Source organism: Scyliorhinus torazame, chromosome 10 (genome assembly GCF_047496885.1).
Source record: "Scyliorhinus torazame isolate Kashiwa2021f chromosome 10, sScyTor2.1, whole genome shotgun sequence".
Lineage (NCBI taxonomy): Eukaryota > Metazoa > Chordata > Chondrichthyes > Carcharhiniformes > Scyliorhinidae > Scyliorhinus > Scyliorhinus torazame.
The window spans coordinates 91931051-91956482 of NC_092716.1; the positions used below are offsets into that span (position 1 = coordinate 91931051).

The 25432-nt window shown below is 47.0% G+C and overlaps 1 protein-coding gene across 4 annotated transcripts in view; it reads left to right on the forward strand.

Moving 5' to 3' along the window:
* Positions 1 to 647: 647 nt before the first annotated feature.
* ano10b (anoctamin 10b) overlaps positions 648 to 25432 on the forward strand; it is a 72797-nt gene continuing 48012 nt past the window's right edge. The window contains exons 1-10 of one of the 4 annotated variants that reach the window (XM_072518429.1): positions 648 to 821; positions 914 to 1179; positions 4075 to 4241; positions 7101 to 7274; positions 7360 to 7494; positions 13616 to 13735; positions 16886 to 17452; positions 21280 to 21335; positions 23874 to 23948; positions 24856 to 25029. In XM_072518429.1, coding sequence (XP_072374530.1) covers positions 4097 to 4241; positions 7101 to 7274; positions 7360 to 7494; positions 13616 to 13735; positions 16886 to 17452; positions 21280 to 21335; positions 23874 to 23948; positions 24856 to 25029 — 1446 coding nt within the window. In that variant the 5' untranslated portion in view covers positions 648 to 821; positions 914 to 1179; positions 4075 to 4096. The remainder of the gene's footprint in view (positions 822 to 913; positions 1180 to 4074; positions 4242 to 7100; positions 7275 to 7359; positions 7495 to 13615; positions 13736 to 16885; positions 17453 to 21279; positions 21336 to 23873; positions 23949 to 24855; positions 25030 to 25432) is intronic. The other 3 variants (XM_072518431.1, XM_072518430.1, XM_072518432.1) reach the window with 3 other exon arrangements.

Consider the following 25432-nt stretch of genomic DNA (forward strand, 5'->3'; position numbering starts at 1 on the left):
TCTGATCTCTTAATGTGCCACTATCAGCACCTTTCTTAGCCTTGATCACCACCATTTACATTCCATTTGTCTTTTTGTCCACAACATTTTTGTCAATCTCCACCTATAGCTGGCCCTCTATCCAGCCCCACTGCTCCACGCTATCCCGCCCCCCCCAACAGTATAAATCTTATCCTGTTTCCAGTTCTCGCTAGCTTTGACTGATTTATCCAGACTTGAAATGTTAGTTCACTTCTCTCTCCACAGATGCTGTCAGACCATCTGCGATTGTCCTGTATTTTCTGTTTTTGTTTCAGATTCCAGCATCCACAGTAATTTGCTTTTATTCTTAAAGTTTATCTTCTGATTCAAAGACTTGACTCTCAGTTAAAAAAATAAGCTAAATAATAAATTATTTGAAAGCTGATTTGGTGTCAGGGTGAACCTGTCTTTAAACAAAAGTTATTTCTTTCTTTCTAAAACCACTGGCTGTTCAGCAGGATTCTTCTTTTTCCACTGCGGGCGGGACTGCCTGTCTCACAGGTATTCATTTGATTTGCCTCTCTACTGATTGGCAAACAAAAGACCCAAAGAAAAGACAGCAAATCGTTATTTTACTCCCTAACTGCCACACCCTGATTAACAGCAACAGCTGAGCTTCCATCGGAGCGGGCGATTTAGACAAGTCAGTCTTGATGGATGGCACAAAGGCTTTTTCCTGACAATCGGTGCTTTAAATCAAGCCACGGACCAGGTGCTATTGGGTGAAGCTATTGGGTGAATTCAGGTGCCAATCGTCCCTTCATTAAATATGCAAGACAATCGGACACTGCAGAAGACAAGTAATTGTTAAAAAGTACCGAATAACGCTGAGGACATTTGCTGTAATCAATGTTCAATTAAACCTTCTAACTTTTCCCTCCTATTTAATCAGCTTCTATACAGATCCTGGATCCTGACAGGAAGATGGGAGGTTCTTAGTGCGGCAACATTCCAAGAAGCTTGTCAAACTCGTTGGTGTTGGTTTTAGTGACGTTTCACCTCTCTGATACAAGGGAAGAAGCTACTTGTGCAGTTCAACAAGGATGGGACACAAACTACAGTGCAGACACCTTGGCTCCAACCTGCAGTGCTGTGATTAGGATTCCACCTTAACTGCTCATTTGTGCAGGTATCTCGCAGTCATTCAGTAGCAGAAAGGTAGAGCACATATATTCCACTTCCTGTTTAATATTTATTTGTATTTCCAGTTGAAAGGAATTTATACCAAATGGGGGTTGTATTCTGCCCCAAGTTGGCAAACAAATTAATACTTACCATGATATTTGTGATAGCCAAATCGGGCAGAATTCTCCCAAAATATTTCTAAGTGTGGCCTCCGGCGGGAAACAAGGCGTGATCCAGATCGCAACCCACCCTCACTTAGAAATGGTTTTGGAGGGGGTATGAGTTCTGCACCGGCACTGAGAGAGACGAGTCCTAAACAAGACTGGCTTTACAGAGATTGGGGCGCATTTTTAAAGGGCGGATGATCTTTAAATGACAGTAAAGACACCACACCCCCACGACATTGCTGGCATCAGTGCTTCAGTGCCCCGTCCACCATCCTCGCCAGTATCAACCCCCTTTACCATCCCACCTCCCCTAAGGATCAGGCATCAGGGCATTAGGGCCCCCTCCATTGGGTCTCCCTTCAGACCACCACCACCCTTTCTCACTGGTATCTGACCACCCCCCCACCCCCCCCCCCCCCCCCACCCCCCCAAGCTAGTACCAGCAACTCCCCCTCAGGTGAGCGACACCCTGCTATAGGGGTCACCAGATGCCCTTCCCCCATAATGCTCCCTTCGTGACCTGCCCCATGGCATGCCTCTGCCATGCTCGTCACTTTCATGCCCCGCCACATTCATGCCTCACCCCTCCAGGCACTGCCCCAGGCAACCTTGGTAGTGTTGACCTGCCAGTGTCAGTTGATTCTATCAGGGTGCCAGGAGACAGTGCCATGGCACTGTCCTGCCATGTCCCCAACTACAACAGGGCTCCAATGACTTCCAAGCCCCCCGGCGTGATCATCATGTCTAATCTCCAGTGATGTAGACCAGTAGTAGCTCCCGCGGGCCTCACGTGTGCCAGCGAGGAGGAGGATACTGGGAACTAGGAGAATCTGCCTTGAAACGGTCGCAGTGGGCATGATTCTCTGGCCGCGCCCACCTGGAGACCGGAGAATCCTGCCAAGGTCAATGGGCTTTCCCATGGTCCCTGTCCCGTCCTTGGCGATCTAGCAGCGAGCGGGGCGGAAGAATCCAGCCCAGAATATTTAAATGCTGCCTTAAATATGCAAGTGTGTGAACCAGATTATGTCACCTGTCATGCCGGCTGGGAATATCGTGCTCTGTCTGGTGCCTGACGCAGAACCCATTTAGTGGTTTTCCTGCTATTCTCCCCACATAGTGGGATGTGTGATGGGTGCAACATGGCTGGAGAATCGCCCCTTAGTGTCTGGTGTAGCACACTTTTCAGTTCCTGAAAGATCCCGGGCGGGATTCTCCGTTGGCGGGATCCTCCGTTTTGCCGGCGCCCGGGGGGTTTCCCAACGGCGTGGAGCTGCCCCACAATGGGAAACCCCATTGACCGGCCGGCGTAAGGGAGAGTCCCGCTGGCGGGTCGAGGCAGAAATGTGGCGCGGGGGGGCGGAGAATCCAGCCCCCGTTTCTCCATCTTGTCAAAATGCTGTCTGTCCATTTGCTATGATAATATCATTTTTATGTACCAGATAGTTAGCATTCCCGTCAATTCCAAATATCAGGAGGTTAATATTCAGGCTTCTGGCTACTTATGACATATTATCATAGTCCTTCAGCCCCTTCTCCCCAGGATTTCTTAGTTAAGTTTATGATCAAATTGGGCCATTGGTGGGGGCAGAGAGGAAAAGCTGATGAACAAGTCAAAGTCTACTGTGGTCTGCATTCTCATGTGCATCCTGCGACCATTTCAAGGCGGATTCTCCCAGCTCCCAGTTCAAAGAAAGATCAGGGCTAAGGCATGGAGAGGTGAATGGTTTGCCCACCCATCGGGCAGAATCTTCTGCTCTCTCTGGTGGTGAGCTTGGAGGTGAGAAGGGCATTTACTTAGGTGGGGCGAGGGCCTACCTGAATCCTGACGCCTTCCCAGCTTACCAGAATTAAGTTCTGGGCAGGAAGGCCCACGGTCAGCCTTCCCCCACCATTGCCAATTGAGGCCCTTAAGTGGCCAATTAAGGACCAATTAAGGGCCTCACTCTGTCCTGCTGATATTAACCCAGCTGCACAGGGCACAACAGCAACAATTGTGCAGTCAACTTGTCAGTTCCTGGGGCAGAGGGCACTTGATCAAAGGCCCTCAGTGCCCGATTGGCTCGAAGTTTCGCAGGTCCTCCTGAAAAGAGGCAACGTGGGTCTCCTGCTGTCTCCCCAGCCAATAGGCGAGACCCCCTACCCCCTAATACCTTAACAAGATTCTGCCCATCCTGCCAGCAGGGCAGGTTGATGCTGCCGGAGAAATCTATCTCCTCCACATTAACTGCTAATTGGATATTTGATCTATCTGTACCTGACATTCAAGAAATTGTGAAAAATTATTTCGGCTTTTAACTGCAGTTCATCACCTCATGATTAGAACTGACACAGCTCCCCTGAGACATTTTTAATACCATAGTGGCAGCTGCATCGGGAGCCTTTAATTCAATTTATCACCAGGTTCAAGGAGGGAAAAGGGTTAAGTCAATTCCATAAAGATTTGGGGGGAAGAGACAATGTTACATCAACAGCTGATGCCAAAGACAAATTGCATTGGTGCAACCTCTTTTCCCCCGCATCTTGCAACTATTCACCAGGCAATCTTCGGGTCAAATTTACAATTGGCTACATGAGTGATGTTAGCCTCACTTTGCAAATACAGCCAAAATAATGCTTTCAAATGGCAGAACCTGACTATCATGGAAACATCATCATGTGATGGTAACAGTTCCACTTGTATGTATGAACCATTTTGATGAATTAAGAGATCACTATTTTGTGGTTATGAATTCTTGTTGGTTAGCACTCTGATCTTTTTCAGGAAGCCCAAGGAGCCAGCAGCCATGGGGTCTTGGACCAGGCCTACCTGTAAATGTTGTATTTCCAGGGCAGTGGAACCTCTGGTTGCTTTGGAGCTGATTGAGAACATCAACATAGAAACCAAACAATGGCTGATGGACCGAATCCAGACAGAGAAGATAGTCGGTGGTATGCCTATTAACTGACCGTGCAAATTTTAAAGAAACATTAATCCTAAAATTAAACTAGGATTGGGCCCATTTATGCTCTCCAGCACTGAGCCCTGCCAAAATCTGCTGGACCAATAGGAGGATATCAGATTTGCACCGGGCTCCAATGCACATATTTGGCATTCACCTGTTCCATGGAATCTGACATTGCTCTAATCAGCCCGGTCCAGGATTAACTTTGAATTATCCTTCACCAACAATCCAGGCAGGGGTTCTGAGACTGGTCGTCACTTGTGCACCTAGCTCTGTCCTTGTGGATTTTGATAAACCCCACCTCACTCGGTGTTTTGGTTATCACTGCCACACTGGGCCCCCTACCATGTCAGGCAAGGAATTTGAGACGTGCTCACCTGCCATTCACTTTGTAAGCAGTAGGCAGACATTTTGTCCCTTGGAAGATTCATCGGTAACCCAACCCTGACGACCCTGCAAAGTCCTGCTTACTAACATCTGGGGGCTTTTGCCAAAATTTGGAGATCTGTCTCACAATCTAGTCAAGCAACAGTTTAATGTCGTTATACTCACAGAATCATACCTTACAGAAATGTCTCAGACATCACCATTCCTGGGTATGCCCTATGCCACTGACAGGACAGAGGTGGCGGGCGGCACAGTGATATACAATTGGGAGCAGGTTGCCCTGGGAGTCCTGAACATTGACTCTGGACCCCATGGCACCAGGTAAAAACATGGGCAAGAAAAACTCCTGCTGATTACCACATGCCACTCCTGCTCAGCTGATGAATCAGTGCTCCTCCGTGTTGAACACCATCACCTGGAGGTTTCCCTCCGAGTCACTCACCACCCTGACTAGGAAATATATCACCATTCCTTTACTGTGGCTGGGTCAAAATACAGGAACACCCTTCCTAACAGCACTGTGTGAGTACCTACACCTCAGGGACTGCAGAGGTTCAAGAAGGCAGTTCACCACCATCTTCTCAAGGGCAATTAGGGATGGCAATAAATGCTGGTCTAGCCAGCGACGTCCACATCCAACTTATGAATTATTTCAAAATCTCAGAAACAGCAAAACCCAGTATAACTGGATCACCTCCGATATGTGAGCATTGTGTCCAGTACAGTGAGAGACTGACCTCCTTGGCCTCCTTCTGCACTGTAACTTCTATGCGTGTCTCTGTTTTTTTGAATTATGATATTGCATTTCCTTCATCTCATGTAGAATTTGCACTTCCATCTCTTCCTCAACCTTCTCTTGTGGCCGTTTACTTTGTGCTTGTAGTTGCTCTGCTTTTATCGAGGCGTTCCACTTGTTTCTTTTACAAGTTGTACTCTTGCTTCATCACATTCAGATGTTCCTCTGGAGCTCTCAGGCCTTCCTTTTCCTTTGTATACCGTTATTTTCCTCTTCTAGCTACCCTCTTTATTTTGTTTCCACTTTTACTTCTGCATTCTTTTTCTCCATCGCACATCTCTTTCTCACAGGATCTGTTCAGTCGCTTTGCACTTTTTAAAATAAAAGCACCGTTTATTGTTTTTCTGTTGTGACTTTTCTCTTTCCTCTTTTTTCTAGCTATGTCATTCATGCATTCTTTCTTTCTCAATCTCTGATTCATTCTTGTTTCTTTCTCATTCTGTTTTGTCTGTTAGTCTCTCAATCTTTTTAAAAATAAATTTAGAGTACCCAATTTATATTTTTTCCAATTAAGGGGCAATTTAGCGTAGCCAATCTACCTAACCTGCATATCTTTTGGGTTCTGGGGGTGAAACCCATGCAGACACGGGGAGAATGTGCAAACTCCACACGGACAGTGACGCAGAGCCAGGATTCAAACCCAGGTCCTCAGCCATGAGGCAGCAGTGTTAACCACTGCGCCATGCGCCGCCGAGTCCCTCAATCTTTATGTTGTTCTCTTCCAAACACTTTCTGGATACACGTATATCATGGGCGGGATTCTCCGACCCCCCCCCCCCCCCCCCCCCCCCCCCCCCCCCCCCCCCGGGGCCGGGTCGGAGAATCTCCGGGGGGCGGCGTGAATCCCGCCCCGCTGCCCCGACGCCGGCTGCCCCATATTCTCTGGCGCCGTTTTCGGGCTGGGGCAGGTCTCACACCACATCATTCGGGGGCTGTTGGCAGCGGCCACCCGGCGATTCTCTGGGCCCCGATGGGCAGAGCGGCCACCCGTTTTTGGCCAGTCCCGACGATGTGGGTTACGTATGGCCCCACACGGCGGGACCTGGCAGGTAAGTTCGCGTGTGCGGTCCTTGGGTGGGGCACGTGGAGATCCGACTGAGGTGGCCTGCCCCGCAATCGGAGCCCACCGATCTGCGGGCAGGCCTGTTCCGTGGGGGCACTTCTTCCTTCTGTGGCAGCCCCTGTAGGGCTCAGCCATGGCCAGTGTGGAGAAGAGAACCCCCTGCGCATGCGCCAAAATACACTGGCCAGTCTGCGCATGCGCGGAATCATGGCGGTAGTTCCACACAAGTGCGAACTTGCGCAGTCCATTTGGCACCGGCTGGAGCAGCGCCAACAACTCCGGCGTCTACCTAGCCCCCGAGACAGGTGAGAATTCCTCACCTTGGGGGCCCGTTGACGCCAGAGTCGTTGGCGCCGGTTTTCCTGCCGGCGTGGGGACTTCGTCCCCGGAAAGGAGAATGGGCCCATGTATATTAGTTCCCTTGTTTCATTCTACTTTGTCTCTCCATTTCCTTGTATTTCTGACTGTCTTGCCCAGATGCTATATGGGTAGCTAGCAGGGTTGGTATTCCGGAAGAATGAGATTAACCAGGACCAACGGGCTTTCTTCATTTGACCCAACCTGTGATTTTAATGGTCAAGTCCTTCCTCTTTGTCCAGGCGCTGAGCTCATGGTCCACCCCGGTGAAGATGACGAGGGCAACATGCTTCTCGTGTCTGCATCTCAACATGTTCTCCTGAGGGCAGCTGAGATTCAGGGACTTTACAAACTCTACAAGGATGGCTCCATGATCTCGTTTTCCTACAGAGACAGGAAAAATTTTCAAAACTCAGGTACTCGAACACACAAAAAATTTGCCCCCATTTCCTCGTTTTGCTAACACATATAACTACTTTATTCTTTGTGTTTTCTTTCCAGACAACATAAATGAATTTCTGTCACTCGCTGAGCGGGAGTTCATTATTTTACACACACTGGACAATATAAAGGTGGTAGATGAGAAATATATTCCAGGGTATCCCACTCAAACCCTCTATCCAGGAGAAGCAATTTGTAAGTTCTTGTCAATACACTGTGAAAGATTATCTTTCTATTCCTTAAAAGATGAGAAATATCAAAGTTATTTCCTTTTTATATACACAAGACAAGTATTGGAAACTTAACAGTGTTAAGGTACCGCATCAGGAGGAGGGGGTCTGGTGTGAGGTGCTCCGGAGAGTGAATGCCTCCACCTCATGCGCGAGTTTGGGCCTGATACAGCTGAAGGTGGTATATAGAGCGCACCTCACGAGGGCGAGGATGAGCCGATTCTTTGAAGGAGTAGAAGATGTGTGTGAATGTTGTGGGGCCCCCCCGCTAATCACGTTCATATGTTTTGGTCCTGTCCAAAGCTAGAGGATTACTGGAAGGAGGTTTTTAGGGTAATTTCCAAAGTGGTGCATGTGAAACTGGACCCGGGCCCTCGGGTGGCCATATTCGGGATTTTGGACCAGCCAGGGTTGGAAACGGGTGCGGAGGCAGATGTTGTAGCCTTCGCCTCGTTGATCGCCCAAAGGCGGATCCTGATGGGATGGAGAGCAGCCTCTCCACCCTGTGCCCTGGCGTGGCGGGGGGGGGGGGGACTTGTTGGAATTCTTGACTCTTGAGAAGGTTAAGTTTGAACTGAGGGGAAGGATGGAGGGGTTCTACAATTCATGGGCGTTATTCATTTTGCACTTTCAAGAACTGGATAACATCAAACATTAGTTGGGGGGTGTGGGTGGGAGGGTTGGGGGGAAGGGGCGGTGTATGTTGATGGTGACTATGGGTGATTCCTGATTCCTTTTTGTCATTTGTTTATGTTAACATGCGGGCTGCTGTTTGGGGTTTGGTGGGAGGATGGGATCGTTGTTATCGATATGGGGATTGACATATTTGTTCCTGATTATTGTTTGTTGTTGGTGGGTGTAAATTTGGGAGAAAATGTGAAAAAGGAGGAGAATAAAAAGATATTTTTTAAAATAATTTTTTTTAAAAAAGGTACCGCATCAGACCCCCAATTTATATTAGAAAACCAGACGGAAAACTCCAACATGTTTCAATTTATAAACTGTGAGGAAAGGATACTTTGCTCCAGGAGTGACACTGGCAAACTAGGGATCTTTGATATTAAAGCAAACTTTATTATTAATACAGGATTAACCCATTGACATCAAGGAAAAAACTACTTTTCGATGAACAGTTAAACAGTTCTTTAAAAATATTTTTATAGGTTTTTGAGCTTACTTTCCCATCTACTTCTAAAAATTCAATTAATTTTGATAGTAATTATGTGTTTTAATAAGAAACACACGCAGACACGGGGAGAATGTGCAAACTCCGTGCAGACAATCACTCAAGGTTGGATTTGAACCCGGGTGCTGTAAGGCAGCAGTGCTAACTACTGTGCCACCATGCCACCCGATCCATAAGGTTTAGCATTGAAATAACCTCGTGTTGGTGGCCGTGTTGGTTATGGGCGCCGGCTTGGTACATCCGCATTCGCGATCTGCATGCCTGGACGATGCTCGAATACGTACTTGTACGTCGCTAGCAATAGGGCCCATGACTGTACCCGGGCAGACGTAATTGGCGTGTTCCCTTTATCCTCTTTCAAAAGCCCTAGCAATGGCTTATGGTCTGTCACAATGGTGAATCAATGCCCACATACATATTGATTACATTTCTTCACAGCAAAACTGACGGCCAGCCCTTCTTTATCGATTTGGGTGTCATTGTGTTCTGCCGCGACCAATGTCCGCGATGCATATGCTATCAGCCTCTCTCCTGTCTGTCCTCCATGTAGTGGGATAATTCTGCCCCGATGCCATAAGGCATCGCAAGGGGCTTGGAAGGGTCATAATTTGTCAACAACCTTGACAACGTTAGTTGCGTCTTTACCCTGGCGAAGGCTTCCTTTTGGGGCACTCTCCATGCCCATTCTTGGTGCTTCTTCAGCAATGTGTGTGGTGGTGCGAGGGCAGTCGCCAGGCTAGGAATAAGTTCCAGAAGTAGTTTACAAGACCTAAGAACAACCACAGCTCTGTTTTTTTCCCAGAGTGGGGCTTGTCCTATTGCTCGCACCTTCTCCTCAACTGGGTGTAGGACGTCACAATCAACTCCATACCCCAAGTACGTGACACCCTTGGTGTGGAAAACATACTTTCACCTCTTGGTGGCAGACACTCCTCTCGGAAAACTAGCAGAGGACTTCCTCCAGGTTGCTCAGGTGTTCCCTTTCCAGTGCTCTGGTAACTAGGACGCGTCCAAGTAGACCGGCACATGGGGTAGCCCTCTGAGGATGTTCTCTGTGACATACTGGAAAATTGTGCAAGCCGTGACACGCCAAATGGCAACTTCATATATTCATAGAGGTCCCTGTGGGTATTGATGGTCATGGAACATCTGTAATTGACGTCCAAATCTAACTGGAGGTGGACGTGACTCTTTTTGAGCTTTGAAAAGGAATGACCCTCAGCTAGCTTTGCGTAAAGGTCTTCTATCCTCGGCATCGGGTACCTGTTCAGACAAGAGGCATTATGTATGGTCAACTTATAATCCCCACACGATTTTGTCGGGTTTTAGTACAGGTGCTGCCCATATGGCAAAACATTTCGGCCAAATGATATTGAGGACTTCCAATTGACTGAGCTCGTCCTCGACTTTTGCCAGAAATGCATTGGGGATCGAGCGGGCCCTGAAGTATTTTGCTTGGGCCTCAAGGTCCACGTGTATCTTGGCCACGGACCCCTTAAGTTTGCCCAGGCCCTCCTGGAAGATCTCCGGGTACTTCCCCAAAACTTCATAAAGTCCGCCAGTGCGCTTCAGGAAGATCCGTTGCCAGTCCAGCCAGAGCCATTGTGGCCAATTGCGCCCTAACAGACTCGGTCCGGGATCCCGCACTATTATTAATGGTAGCCTAACGGACTGTTGCCCATAGATGACTGGGTCATTGTCTTGGTTGCTATGGCTAGAGGTTCTCCCTTGTAGGTTGCTAGTCTTGCCTCGGTGTCCTGTAAACCACAGGTGTTGAATCCCCGTCCTAATTTTCTCGAATGCCTGTCTCTCTATTACTGAAACCGAGGCCCCCATCTCCAGCTCCATACCCAATGGATGGCTGTTTATCTGAACAGTTATTCAGATGGGGGCAACCCCGCGGCAAGGCAATGCAATTTTGCATGCACTCAGCTTCAGCAGGCTGTTCTAGGTGGAGGATCCTGCTCTGGGCTGCTGTCTCCCTCAGGAAGGACGGTGGGTTTGCTGGATGATCCATGATATTCTATCTCTGCGGTTTCACCAGCCATAAGTGCTGCACCGCCGTGGAGCATCCTTACAATGATCCCGGGGAAGTGTCCTGCCTGGTTACAGCGGCCCTTGTCCAATGGACCTAGTCTCGAAGGTGGTCGGGCCAGGGTGGGAGGCCAGGGTGGACTCCCACCCCCAGGGGGCACGATGCGGCTGAATGGGGGGGGGGGGGCATTCTATGCAATTTTCCTCCATCCCTGACATCCTCTGAAGTTCCTGGAACCCTTCCCCTTTGCTCTCCCATGAGAGGGAGATTTAGATGGCTTGTTTCAGTTCCAGCAATGGCTCAGCCAGCAATTTCTTCTGCGTCACCATATTATTTACTCGACATACAGGGCTGCTGCATAGCATTTCAGGCAGGACTGGCCCATAGTCGCAATGCTCTGCCAGTTTGCACAATTACGCCAGAAATTCAGTAATGGACTCCCCTGGGGTTCTCTCGGCCGTGTCAAATTGATATCTTTGCACAGTGACCGATGGCTTGGGGTCGTAGTGGTTTGTCACAAGCGCCACTAGCTCTTCAAACATTTTAGGGTCTGGGAGTGTGGGGTATGTTAGGTTCTTTATGAGGCTGAAGGTTGGTTCCCCAGAGGCAGTCAAAAGAATTACCGTTTGGCAATCATTACCAAAGATAGCGTTCACCTTAAAAAAAATAGTGCATATGATCCCAGTCCTCCACGCCCGCATCCAATGCATCAAATCTATTAAATAGCGGCATTTTCTGAACGATGTAAACCTTATTCCTTCACGAAGAGGGCTGGCTATACTCTAAATGGCTCACAGCGCGTCTGCGGTTCTGCTGTATCCTCGTCGCCAACATGGTAGTCAATGAGGAGTCCGGAAAGGAGAGTCAAAAATGGTTTAATTCCAACCCTTGTTTTAGGAAATGTATATTCAAGCAACAGTCCAAGTCCCAGCCGGGACCGTTCTGGAACTCCTGTTTGTATTCCCTGGACCGGGTTTCACCTGTGGAATTAACAAACCTGCAGATGGGCCTCCGCCCCTCAGCGGGGGAGCTCATATTCCAGAGGAATCATGGGGATATTAATTGGGTCGCCGTCTTGGGTCTCGTGGGTGCTATAACACCTGGAATCAACTGGATGCTGTAATAGGAACAAGTATAGGATCATTCTGCAGGAATGAATTGAGATGCCAAAGAGGCTATAATAATAATTTGTACCAATTTTCTCTGAAACAGTCAAGCAGCGGCAGGGACGATAATGAGACGTTAGGTATGATCGCGGAGTCAGCATTTTTTACAGAAAAGTGGACAAGTGTCTAAGGTTTGCTGGTAGAATCATAAAGGTGTTGATGTAAATCAATTTCTTTGCCCCACCTACTTCTATCAAACTATTCACTGAAGTATAATATCCTGGAAGGAACAGAACTGAATAAAACCTGGACTGTTAGCCTTGAATATGAAACTGGTCGTAGTTTGCAAAAGATTGGAGTTGCACAACTAAAGAATGCCTTAAAAGTTCAGAAATATGCCGTGTTTACGTGGGTTTCACCCCCACAACCCAAAGATGTGCAGGGTAGGTGGATTGGCCACACTAAATTGCCCCCAAAATTGGAAAAAATGAATTGGATACTCTAAATTAAAAAAAAAAATCATTAAAAAAACATTCAGAAATATCCAATGCAATCAGATGTTGCTCGAGTGTTGAGCTTTCAGTACTCCCCAGAAAGAGGTAGAATAGCCTTGTTGATATTGTACTTGAATAGCAACCCACATATTGTGAGTTCAAATCCCACTGTGGCAAGATATGATAATAGACTTCTTTTTCTGGTCCCACTCGCTGTGGGAATCGCGCACGGGCAGGGCGGAAAATTTGATGGACCATTGAAAGGTCCGTTGAATGCCAGGTGGAAAATTTCAGTCTCTGGGTGGGCGGGACTGAAACATCCCACCCGTGGGCTCGTCCCAGATGATAATGATGGTTACTAAACTTTTGTAGAAAAAACAACCATTTTACTGATGTTTCTCAAGAAAGGAACGCTATCAGTCTGGTCTATGTGTATCTCATGTCTCACATTATATGGTTATTAAATGCTTAATTCCCACTGGAATTGTTAATAAATACAGCTTTATCCATTTCCCTAGAATAATTTAAAATGTGGAGTCTGAAAAACTTTCCCATAATTAACTCCATTTTTAATAATAATAATCTTTATTTGTGTCACAAGTAGGCTTACATTAAGCTGCAATGATGTTACTGTGAAAATCCCCGAGTCGCCACACTCCGCACCTTTGCTGGTACACAGATGGAGAATTCAGATTGTCCAATTCACCTAACAGCACGTCTTTCAGGACTTGTTGGGGAAACCGGAGTACCCGGAGGAAACCCACACAGACACGGGGAGAACATGCAGACTCCACACAGACAATGACCCAAGCGGGAATCGAACCTGGGACCCTGGCGCTGTGAAGCAACAGTGCTAACCACTGTGCCATGTTGCCGTATCGTTGAGTTATAGATCAATCTCTTTGAGACAAACCTTTTAAAAAATAAATTTAGAGTACCCAATTCATTTTTTCCAATTAAGGGGCAATTTTGCATGGCCAATCCACCTACCCTGCACATCTTTGGGTTGTGGGGGCAATACCCACGCAAACACGGGGAGAATGTGCAAACTCCACACAGACAGTGACCCAGAGCCGGGATCAAACCTGGGACTCAGCGCCGGGCTGCAGGGCTAACCACTGCGCCACCGTGCTGCCCCCTTTGAGACAAACCTAATGCTTTTTAAGCAAGGTCTTCAGAGACTAAATCTGCAACTTTGACAGAACGATACATAAGACAACTGTGCTGCGGGTCCACATCTCTATTCTTATGTGTGTTGACTTCAGTTAACAGGCTACGGAAAAGCAAGATTCTACACACCTTCTATCCATTGCATGATGAGAAAATGCTGACTGATCTGGGAAATTGCTGGCACTCTCACAGGAATCTGAGATTACAACCCATTGGTGAGCAGACCAAACCTTGAAGGTCACTTGTGGTTTACATATCGAATGAGATATTTTATAAGGGGAAGGACAGCCGAAGCATTGATCACTATATCCATTCCTTCCACTCTCTGTGTGATGGTCATTGGTCTGTCCCAAATGATGGTTCCCTTCCCTCTGAAATCTGTCTAGACTGTTCAAAATAAAATTCCATGACTTACTGAATTGGGCCCAACCACCATTTATCAATGTCAAACCTGGAAGGCTTTTTTGGTTACGCTTGACTTAATCTTAATTAAGACTCTCATTTTAATGCCCTTAGTCTTATTTTATACAATCTTCTGACGTTAAATGTCTTAACCTCACCTTGTTTTTAATTAAACTGTGCCCAGGTTTGCTCTTTCACTATTTTCACCTGGCTGTATATGATGTGGTCTTGACCTCTTCCTTTTCTGTAATTGTTTATTACTTTATTTACATTCTTGTTTGTGTTTTTTCCCAACCACACATGTCCCCATTGATAAATAATTAAAATAACAATAACACATTAAACCACTCGATACGTGGTAATGGTCCTCGATATTTGATGAAGGTGTGTGCCACAGGACCTTTGTGCTGTACTAAAGGATGTGACAGAGATCCTACACAAGGCTAAATGAGACATGATAGTGGACATACACACTAAGTTATGGGAAGAAACTGGGTTCCTTCATGTTGCATCATACGGTGTATGGGGGGGGATATTGGCTCTTCATTGTGATGAGAGTTTAATATATCATATTGGGCGTGACTCAACTGATAGCCTCTCACCTAGCAGTCAAAACGTTCTGGGTTCAAGACCCACTCCAGGGATCGAGCACAAAAATCAAGGCGGCCACTCCAGTGCTGCACGGTTGGATATGCCGTCTTTTGGATAAGCTGTTAATCCAAGGCCTTCAGAGGGAAGATTCCACGACACTATTTTGAATATGAGCAGGGGAGCTCTCCACAGTCCTGGTCAATATTTACCCCTCAATTAACATTACAAATGCAGATTATCTGACTAATATCACATTGCTGTGTGTGGGAATTTGCTGTGTGGAAAGTAAGCTGCCTTTCTGACATTACAACAATGACTATGGGTGCAATTCAGCGATCGCATTGCACCTGGTGCGAAGCCAGGCCCGCCGGGTGAACCCCGGGAGACCCCAAATTGGATCTTTGGGCATGATCTAGATCTGCATATTGTAATAAGCAATTCTTATTTAAATACCCAGGTGCCAGATTCACCTGGCGCTTGGGAGTCAACGGCCGCACCTGCAAGACCTCACCAGGGCACAATTTAGTACTGGTACACAAACATGGACTAGGCATAAGGGCACCTTGGGGGATTTCACAGGCATTATAGATCCCTGGGTGATTGGGAACAGGGCAGGTAGTACCCTGGCACTTCCTTGGCACTGCCAACCTGGAACCCTGAAACTTCACCTGGACACCCTGGCAGTGCCACCCTGGCACCACCGGGTGTCGATGTGCACATCCAGGGTGCCGGGGACACTGCCTGGGCTACTGCCAGGGAGCCAGAGTGGCAGTTCCAGGGTGCCAGGTTGGCAATGCCAGGGTGCTTGGAAGCCAGGTTGACACCACCAGGGAGGGGCCTTAGCAATTGTAAAGGGGTTTCCAGATGCCTCAATACGGTTGAGGGGGGGGGGGGGGTGGAGTGGCGCTGAAAGTAGGGGAGGGGGAAGATTGTGGCTGCCACTCAAAATAGTGCTCTGATTTGCAAAGAGCCATTCCTGCTGGTAAGATCAGCCGCACCCCTAGCCAAGCTGATCCAGTACAGCTACAACACTGGCATTTACCCGGCAATGTAGAAAATTGCCCAGTTATGTCCTGTACACAAGAAACAGGACAAATCCAACCCAGCCACGTATCACCAGCATAAGGTCAGAAGTGGGGATGTTTGCGGATGACTGCACAATGTTCAGCACCATTCACAACTCCTCAGATAATGAAGCAGTCCTTGTCCAAATGCAGCAAGACCTGGACAATATCCAGGCAAGTTATATTCATGCCACAAAGGTGCCAGGCAATGACTATCTCCTACAAGAGAGGATCTAACCATCGCCCCTTGACACTCAATGGCATTACCATCTGTAGCGCAGTCAGCCAATGACATTAGGGCTTCCAGTCCCACATGACCCCCAATACATACTACCACACCATCATTGAATCCCCCACAATCAACAACCTCGGGGTTACCATTGATCAGAAACTGAACTGGACTAGCTATATTAATACTGTGGTTATTAGGGCAGGTTAAAGGCGAGGAATCCTACCGCAAGTAACTCACCTCCTGACCCTCCAAAGCCCATCCACCATCTACAAGGCACAAGTCAGGAGTGTAATGGAATACTCTCCACTTGCCTGGATGAGTGCAGCTCCAACACCATTCAAGAAGCTCAACACTATCCAGGACAAAGCAGGCCGCTTGATTGCTCCTCCTTCCACAAACATTCAAAGCCTCCACCACCGACGAACAGTGGCAGCTGTGTGTATCATTTACAAGATGCACTGCAGTAGCTCAACAAGGTTCCTTGGATAGAACCTTCTAAACCCACACCACTACCAACTAGAAGGACAAGAGCAGCAGATACCTGGGAGCCACATTACGTGGAGGTTCCCCTCCTCACCATCCTGACTTGGAAATATATTGCCATTCCTTCACTGTAGCTGGGGCAACATCCTGGAACTCCCTCCCTAATAGCACAATGGGTATACCTACACCTCAAGGACTGCAGCGGCTCAAGAAGGCAACTCACCACCACTTTCTGAAGGGCAACTAGGGATGGGCAATAAATGCTGGCTTAATCAGCGACACACCCAACATGTAAATGAATTTAAAAAAAGATTTCAATGTAATTTACCACAATGCCTCCCCATTCACTAAGTTAGGTTCTTGGCCCAATGTCATAGCAAGGCCCCAGGTCTACTCGCAGGCAGTCAGGGAGCCAAAGCAAAACATAAGTAGAGGGGAGGAGGGTCTGCCAAAAGGTAGATGAAGAAAATTGCCTCACTTTCCGAATAGCAAGGCAGTTTCTCAGGATCTATGTAGCTAGGGCACCAATATTGTCTTCATATGGCAGAGATGTGCAGTTTTAGGATTTTATTTTTGTATGTTTTATTTTACAGATTCAATTTATAGATATTTTGGTGGTTCTGTTGCCCTGTACTTCAGTTTTCTGGAATACTTCACCTGTTCTCTGATGCCGATGGCAACCTTTGGTACCGTAGTGATCGCCCTATCGATGGACACAATAGACAAATGCATCCTCTTTTCTTTACTCAACATGATCTGGTCAACTGTGGTCATGGAGTTATGGAAGCGCCACAGTTTTGTTCTGTCCTACTCTTGGGGCACCATGCAGATGAACAGCCAATTTGAGGAGCCCCGGGGGGATTACAAAGGCCCAATGGGAACAAATCCTATCACCCGTCGCTACCAGCCCTATTACCCTGCATGGAAACGCAAGGTGAAGATCTGGCTTGTTTCTGTGCCAATACTGTGTTTGTTCCTGGGCTTCTCTCTCTCTGGGGTGTTTGTTTTCTTCAGAGTGGAAGCATGGATCAAGGCATATCACAGTGAAAACGATGGCTGCTGGGCCTGTGCATTATATTTACCAAGTGTTCTTCATACTCTCTATGTTACCAGCATGAATGTCCTGTACAAAACGATTGCTAAAGTGCTCACAGAATGGGGTAAGTACATGTTTTGAACAGTCAACAGCCAAGAATTATCCAGGTGTACACGGCCTATAGCAAAATGGCCCAGCATCCCCACATTTCCAGTGAATATTTGGGTGCTGATGGTGACTTCATGGCTACGTGTGTCGTATTGGCACGGTTCCTCACTGATGACACAAAGTTTGTCAATCTTTAAAAATTGGGCTGGAATCTCTAGGGATTAAAGATCAATCTCCTGGGCCCTGCTGAGAGCAATCCGGGAGAAAAATAATCCTAGGGGCATTAAAGAAATTTGTGATTTATTATTTGTACTGTCTATTAGCTATAACCATATTGAAGATGGAGAAAACTGGATGGGGCAACTGAAGGCAGCAAATCATGTAATACAGCAGGCAGGATTTTACATGTCAAATCAGCCCCTCGGTGATGCAAAGTGCTTGCCAATTCTGTCTGCCTAAATCATCTTAATGAAGTTATAGGTTTTCATCTAAGTTTTAGCACCATTATTCCAACTCAAATCCCTCCGGTTAGGGAATCGCAGAAAAAGATGCTCCAATAACTATGTTATTGTGGTGGCTTGAGGGAACACTAGGTAGACGGCTGTAAGGAAGAACATGGTGTGGGATTCTCCGACCGCCCCCCCCGGGTCGACGAATCACCGGGGGGGGGCGGCGTGAATCCCGCCTCCGCCGGCTGCCAAATTCTCTGGCGCCGGGGATTTGGCGGGGGCGGGAATTGCGCCGCGTCGGTCGACGGCCGCGGCCCCCCCGGCGATACTCCGGCCCACAATGGGCCGAGTGGCCGCCCGTTTATGGCCAGTCCCGCCGGCGAATGTTACACCAGGTATTTGCCGGCGGACCTGGCTGCGCGGGCAGCCTCCGTGGTCCTTGGGGGGATGCGGGGGGATCTGGCCACGGGAGGTTCCCCCACGGTGGCCTGGCCCGCAATCTGGGCCCACCGATCCGCGGGTGGGCCAGTGCCATGGGGGCACTCTATTCTTCTGCGTCCGCCGCTGTGCTCCTCTGCCATGGCCGACGCGGAGATGAACCCCCCCTGCGCATGCGCTGGGATGATGCCAGCACACGTTGGCGCTCCCGCGCATGCGCCAACTCACGCCGGCCGGTGGCGAGCCTTCGGCGCCAGTTGGCATGGCGCCAAGCCCCTTCCGCGCCGGCCGGTGCAGCGCAAACCACTCCGTCGCCGGCCTAGCCCCTGAAGGTGTGGAGGATTCCGCACCTTTTGGGCGGCCCGTCGCCGGAGTGGTTCACACCACTCCTCGGCGCCAGAGTTGCCCGCCCCGCCGATTCCCGCACAATCCCGCCCATGGTGTTCATTGGCAACAAACAAGGGTAACATATGTACAGGCACTCAGTCCCAGATGCTAACACTCGGGCTCCTGGGTTCACTCTGACCAGACCCCCACTCACCAGGCCCCACGCTTTTGTCTCATTGGTCAGGGTTGATGCACTCTCATATGATAGGCCCCAATCCAGTTACATGGACACCTCTTAAAGGGATTGTGCTAGCCAGATATGTAAGTGCCAGCTGTGCGGTGGCACTCTGTGTCTCTTTTGAGTCTGCAGTTTGTAGGTTCAAGCGCCACTTGAGACTTGAGGCTTAAACTTCAGTGCAGTACTGAGGGAGAGCCGCATTATCTGAGATGTCATCTGTGATGTTAAACCTTAACCTTTCAGGTGGATATAAAAGATTCATGCCATTATTTTGAATCAGGATCAGAATCACAGAAAAATACAATGCAGATGAGGCCCTCCAGCCCGTTGAATCTGCCCCGACACGTGAAAAAACACCTGACCACTCTACCTAATCCCATTTGCCAGCACATGGTCCATGGCCTTGGATCTTATGACATACCAAGTGCTCAGCCAGGTACTTTTTAAAGGATGTGAGGCAACCCGCCTCTACCACCCTCCCAGGCAGTGCGTTCTAGACCATCACTACCCTCTGGATAAAAAAGCTTTTCCTCAAATCCCCGCTAAACCTCCTGCCCCTCACCTTGAACTTGTGTCCCCTCGTAACTGCTCCCTATCCACCCTGTCCATGCCCCTCATAATCTTGTACACCTTGATCAGGCCGACCCTCAGCCTTCTCTGCTCCAGAGAAAACAACCCAAGCCTATCCAACCTCTCTTCATAACTTAAATGTTACATCCCAGGCAACATCCTGGTGAATCGCCTCTGTATCCCCTCCAATGCAATCACATCCTTCCTATAATGTGGCGGCCAGAATTGCATACAGTACTTCAGCTGTGGCTTCAGCAAAGTTCTATACAATTCCAATATAACCTCCCTGCTTTGTAATCTATGCCTCGATTGATAAAGAGAAGTGCCCCATATGCCATTTTCACCACCTTATTAACCTGCCCTCCTGCCTTCAGAGATCTATGGACAAACATGCCAAGGTCACTTTGTTCCTCGGAATTTCCAGGTGTCGTGCCGTTCATTGAATATTTCCATGTCAAATTTCTCCTTCCAAATTGTATCACCTCACACTTTTCAGGGTTAAATTCCATCTGCCACTTATCTGCCCATTTGACCATCCCATCTGTATCTTCCTGTAACCCAAGACACTCAGCCTCACTGTTAACCACCCGGCCAATCTTTGTGCCATCAGCAAACTTACTGATCCTACCTCCCCATATAGTCGTCATCTGTGTCATTTATATAAATTATGAATAACAGGGGACCCAGCACAGGTCCCTGTGATATGCTACTGGACACTGACTTCCAGTCACAAAAGCAGCCACTGTCATCACCCTCTGTCTCCTACAGCTAAGCCAATTTTGATTCCACCTTATCAAGTTACCCTGTATCCCATGTGCATTTGCCTTCTTTATAAGTCTCCCATGTGGGACCTTGTCAAAGGCTTTGCTGAAATCCATATAAACTACGTCAACTACACTACCCTCATCTAAACATCTAAAAAAACGCCAATCACATTTGTTAGGCATGACCTCCCTCTGACAAAGCCATGTGACTATCCCTGATCTCTGAAGAAGAGCAGGGTGTTCTCTGTGGCCTGCCCAATATTAATCCCTCAACAAACATCAGTAGAACAGATGATCTGCTTCCTAGCATATTGGCTGCTACGTTTTCTGAATGAAAATAGTGGCTACACTTTAAAATGTGCTTCATTGGCTATAAAGTGCTTAAGGTCATGAAAGGCACAATGTAAATGCTAATCTTTCTTTCTCTTATACTGGGGCAACAGTTAGGAGATCCCAATTTGAATGTGAGGTTTGACTACTTGGCACGTTGTCATCGCCCACGGAAAACTTGACAAAAACTTGGTTGCAGCAATCATTACATTCAAATAATCCTTAGATTGTCAGCATTAACCAATGTGACAAAGATATTCATAGTCGGGGAAAGAGTGAGTGTGTATAGTTTTTATTTTATTTTTTTAAATTTAGAATACCCAATTCATTTTGTCCAATTAAGGGGCAATTTAGCATGGCCAACCCACCTACCCTGCACGTCTTTGGGATATGAGAGCGAAACCCACGCTGACACGGGGAGAATGTGCAAACTCCACACTGACTGTCAGTGTGCATAGTTACACTTCCATGAAGTGCCTCAAGATATTTTTCTGCATTCGAGGTGCTCGATAAATGAGAATATTTAAGGCAAAATATTTTAGAAAAATAGCTATAGCACAGTTTCACCTCTTGGTGTAGATTAAGGGTAACAGTGAGGATAGAGTTGAGGGCCATGGAGGTGGGGTTGGGCAATGAAAGTGGAAGTATGGGGAATTGATAATAAGGCAACATAAGATGGTAGATGCAGCTGCAATGATTTCTAAAGTGTGTTGCAACTTTATTACAGAAAATCATCGATTAGAAACCTCTTTCCAAAACCATTTGACAATAAAAGTGATGGTGGTAAGTACACTTGTGCTCGTGGCACTTTCAAACCTGCCATCATTTTGAAATGATTACTCTCAGTTTTTAATTAACATGTAGCATTCTGACAAAGGAGACAGGAAAGCTGATGCCCTGTGATTCTGCACTCGGGAGGTCGGGGGGGGGGAGGGGGGCGGGGGGGTTTGGAGTGTTGTGAGGCAGCGGAATGTCTCCTTCAACTTGCACGCTAGAGCAAATCCCTGCCTTTATCAACACCTTCCCGTAAGACCACTTCCACTACTCCTGTCAGGAAATCGTGGCTTTGACTGCACCCATGTATTGTGACATATCCCCAATGTAATGTGCCTGAGTGAATGCAGTCAATGCCATGGTGGGGAATTCAGTTGTGCAATCTTCACAGTGGGCCACTCCCAGTGTCCAATGCAGACTTACTCTATCCTGGAACTGCACCTAACTCCACATTGTTTACGGAGCCCTGTGCTTGTCCAGGGCACTGACCTCAAACTGGAGTTTGGACCAGTGCATCTGTAAATCAGGGAACCTGTTTCAAGCCCCTTTATAAAATAGGTTTGTGGTTCACCACCGCATTAACACCGTCATTAACACTTTGGGAGGAATTTCCGAGTTATTTCACCCCTTAGTGACACTTTAGGGGTAATTTCACCTTCTCGCACACTTTGGGAGTAATTTCACCCCCTCACTGACACTTTGGGAGTAATTTCACCCTCTCGCAGATACGTTGGGAGTAATTTCACCCTCTCACTGACACTTTGGGAGTAATTTCACCCTCTCGCTGACCCTTTGGGAGTATTTTCACCCCCTCGCTGACACTGGGAGTAATTTCACCCTCTCGCAGACACTTTGGGAGTATTTTCAACCCCTCATTGATACTTTCGGAGTAATTTCACCCTCTCGCTGACACTTTGGGAGTAATTTCACCCTCTCGCTGACACTTTGGGAGTAATTTCACCCCCTCGCTGAGACACATTGGGAGTAATTTCACTCTCTCGCAGATATGTTGGGAGTAATTTCACCCTCTTGCTGACACTTTGGGAGTAATTTCACCTTCTCGTTGATACTTTGGGAGTAATTTCACCCCCTCGCTGACACTTTGGGAGTAATTTCACCGTCCCGTTGAGATTTCGGGAGTAATTTCACCCTCTCACTGACACTTTGGGCGTAATTTCCCTCTGTCGCTGACACTTTGGGAGTAATTTCACCCTCTTGCTGACACTTTGGGAGTAATTTCACCCTCTCGCTGATACTTTGGGAGTAATTTCATCTCTCGCAGACACTTTGGGAGTAATTTCACTCTCTCGCTGACACTTTGGGAGTAATTTCACCCTCTATCTGACGATTTGGGAGTAATTTCACCCCCTCGCTGACACTTTGGGAGTAATTGCATCCCCTCATTAGTACTTTGGGAGTAATTTTACCCTCTCACTGACACTTTTGGAGTAATTTCACCCCCTCACTAACACTTTGGGAGTAATTTCACCCTCTCGCAGATACGTTGGGAGTAATTTCACCCTCTCACTGACACTTTGGGAGTAATTTCACCCTCTCGCTGACCCTTTGGGAGTATTTTCACCCCCTCGCTGACACTGGGAGTAATTTCACCCTCTCGCAGACACTTTGGGAGTATTTTCAACCCCTCATTGATACTTTCGGAGTAATTTCACCCTCTCGCTGACACTTTGGGAGTAATTTCACCCTCTCGCTGACACTTTGGGAGTAATTTCACCCCCTCGCTGAGACACATTGGGAGTAATTTCACTCTCTCGCAGATATGTTGGGAGTAATTTCACCCTCTTGCTGACACTTTGGGAGTAATTTCACCTTCTCGTTGATACTTTGGGAGTAATTTCACCCCCTCGCTGACACTTTGGGAGTAATTTCACCGTCCCGTTGAGATTTCGGGAGTAATTTCACCCTCTCACTGACACTTTGGGCGTAATTTCCCTCTGTCGCTGACACTTTGGGAGTAATTTCACCCTCTTGCTGACACTTTGGGAGTAATTTCACCCTCTCGCTGATACTTTGGGAGTAATTTCATCTCTCGCAGACACCTTGGGAGTAATTTCACTCTCTCGCTGACACTTTGGGAGTAATTTCACCCTCTATCTGACGATTTGGGAGTAATTTCACCCCCTCGCTGACACTTTGGGAGTAATTGCATCCCCTCATTAGTACTTTGGGAGTAATTTTACCCTCTCACTGACACTTTTGGAGTAATTTCACCCCTTCACTGACACTTTGGGAGTAATTTCATCCCCTCATTGGTACTTTGGGAGTAATTTCACTCTCTCGCTGACATTTTGGCAGTAATTTCACTCTCTCACTGATATTTTGGAGTAATTTCACCCCCACGCTGACACGCAGGTGTTTCAGTACTGAGTGCCTGATTAAAGAATCCGATAGGATTATGTTCGCAGACTAATTCTAAAAGGCAGTTTCCAAAAGGTTTCACATGAAGAGACTGCCTTAATAATGATAAAGATGGAGTACTATATTTTAAATCTAAAGACAATTGTTAATTTCACTTTTCATTTACAGTTTCGCTTTGTCAATTGTTTTGCTGCTCTGTTTTACATCTCCTTCTTCCTTCAGGATCTGGAGCTTCTCAGAAAGGTAAGAATTTTGAAAGCTGTGTCTGGGTACAGAGCACCCTCGCACTTTATTTTAACCACAAATACTGCAAGGTTATTGCCTAGTAGCAGTGGCCAGTTGTGATCTACTGGGGGTACTTTGATGATGCCATCGATATATACTTGAGACATATATTTTTTGTTCAGGCTGAGAGAGTCTTTTATGAAAAAATTCATGTAAATTGAAGCCCAGTGACATATTGAAACTAAGAACAAACAGGAGTAACAGTAATAAACTTTCTTACTGTGCTCACCCCAGTCCAACGCCGGCATCTCCACAAACAGGAGTAAGTTTACTTAGAGCAGCAGATAATGACGATGGATTTACCACTGCTACCATGAAATTACTGGAATCATTCCTGAATGCCAAGTGGAAATCCATGGCCAATTTTGTATTTTTTGTAACTCATGTATTCAAATTGACGTGGCCTGTCAAGACAGAGTCCATAAAAATAAAATAAATAAAATTTAAAACAGGAAAGAAACGGAGGATGAGAACATGGCCTGTTGCCATTTGTACCAGGCACACTTTCAACAGACCAGTGGAGGAGAGGAGTTCAGCTCGAAATCATTGTACAAACGCTAAGTTAGGCTGTCATATCCCCCTCCTCCCTGAGTTAGATCTTACAGAGTCCCTAGACTCCCCCACCACTGTCAGCTACTGTTCATTTGGAAAATGAATGCTCAAAAGGCTTTTGTGACTTACTAATAGTCCACTGGCGTAACACTATTCATTGAACTGGCTACAGTCTTCAGCAAAATAATGGATCAAGAACGATCTTACAAATGTTCATTGGCTATAATCATTGATCTTTAGTAACCTTTGGATTTCTAACTTTTAAGAGGCAGCTTTCAATTTTTAGGCCTAACCTTTGTTCCTTACATCCTAGGAACTTGCATCACTGCTGGTTCTGACTCAGATCATCAATCAGCTCATAGAGTTACTAGTGCCATATCTCCACAAGACGTTGATCGGAAAAGGGGCAGTTCTGAAGAAAACCATGATGGAAAATGCACCAGAAATTGACAAAATAAAATCACAGGGACAGATGCCGACATTTCCTGTAAGTGGTTTACATAATCATTATTGTCCAACAATGGTGGCCTTGTTCTGCTCCAATATTCAGAACGGTCCTCTCTCAAGATAAATACTTCTTGAAGAATATATGCGATACGATATGTTTACATTTTGAACTGCTACTGAATTCAGTCCCCCCCGCATGATTGGGATTCTGTTGTGGTATAAAAAGTGTTGGGAGGAAGATTTAAGAGATCTAAATCTTTATAATAGGCACTAGTTAGGCAACTAACTGATATGAAAGTTGCGAATGAAACTCAAAACATACTCATGATGCTTCATTGTATTCTGTTGTATTATATTTGGTAAATATTTTTAAATAGTATAGTTAAAGAAAGATACCCACCTTACATTCAAACTATGCAACTTGGTGGGCTGTGAATTGGCCA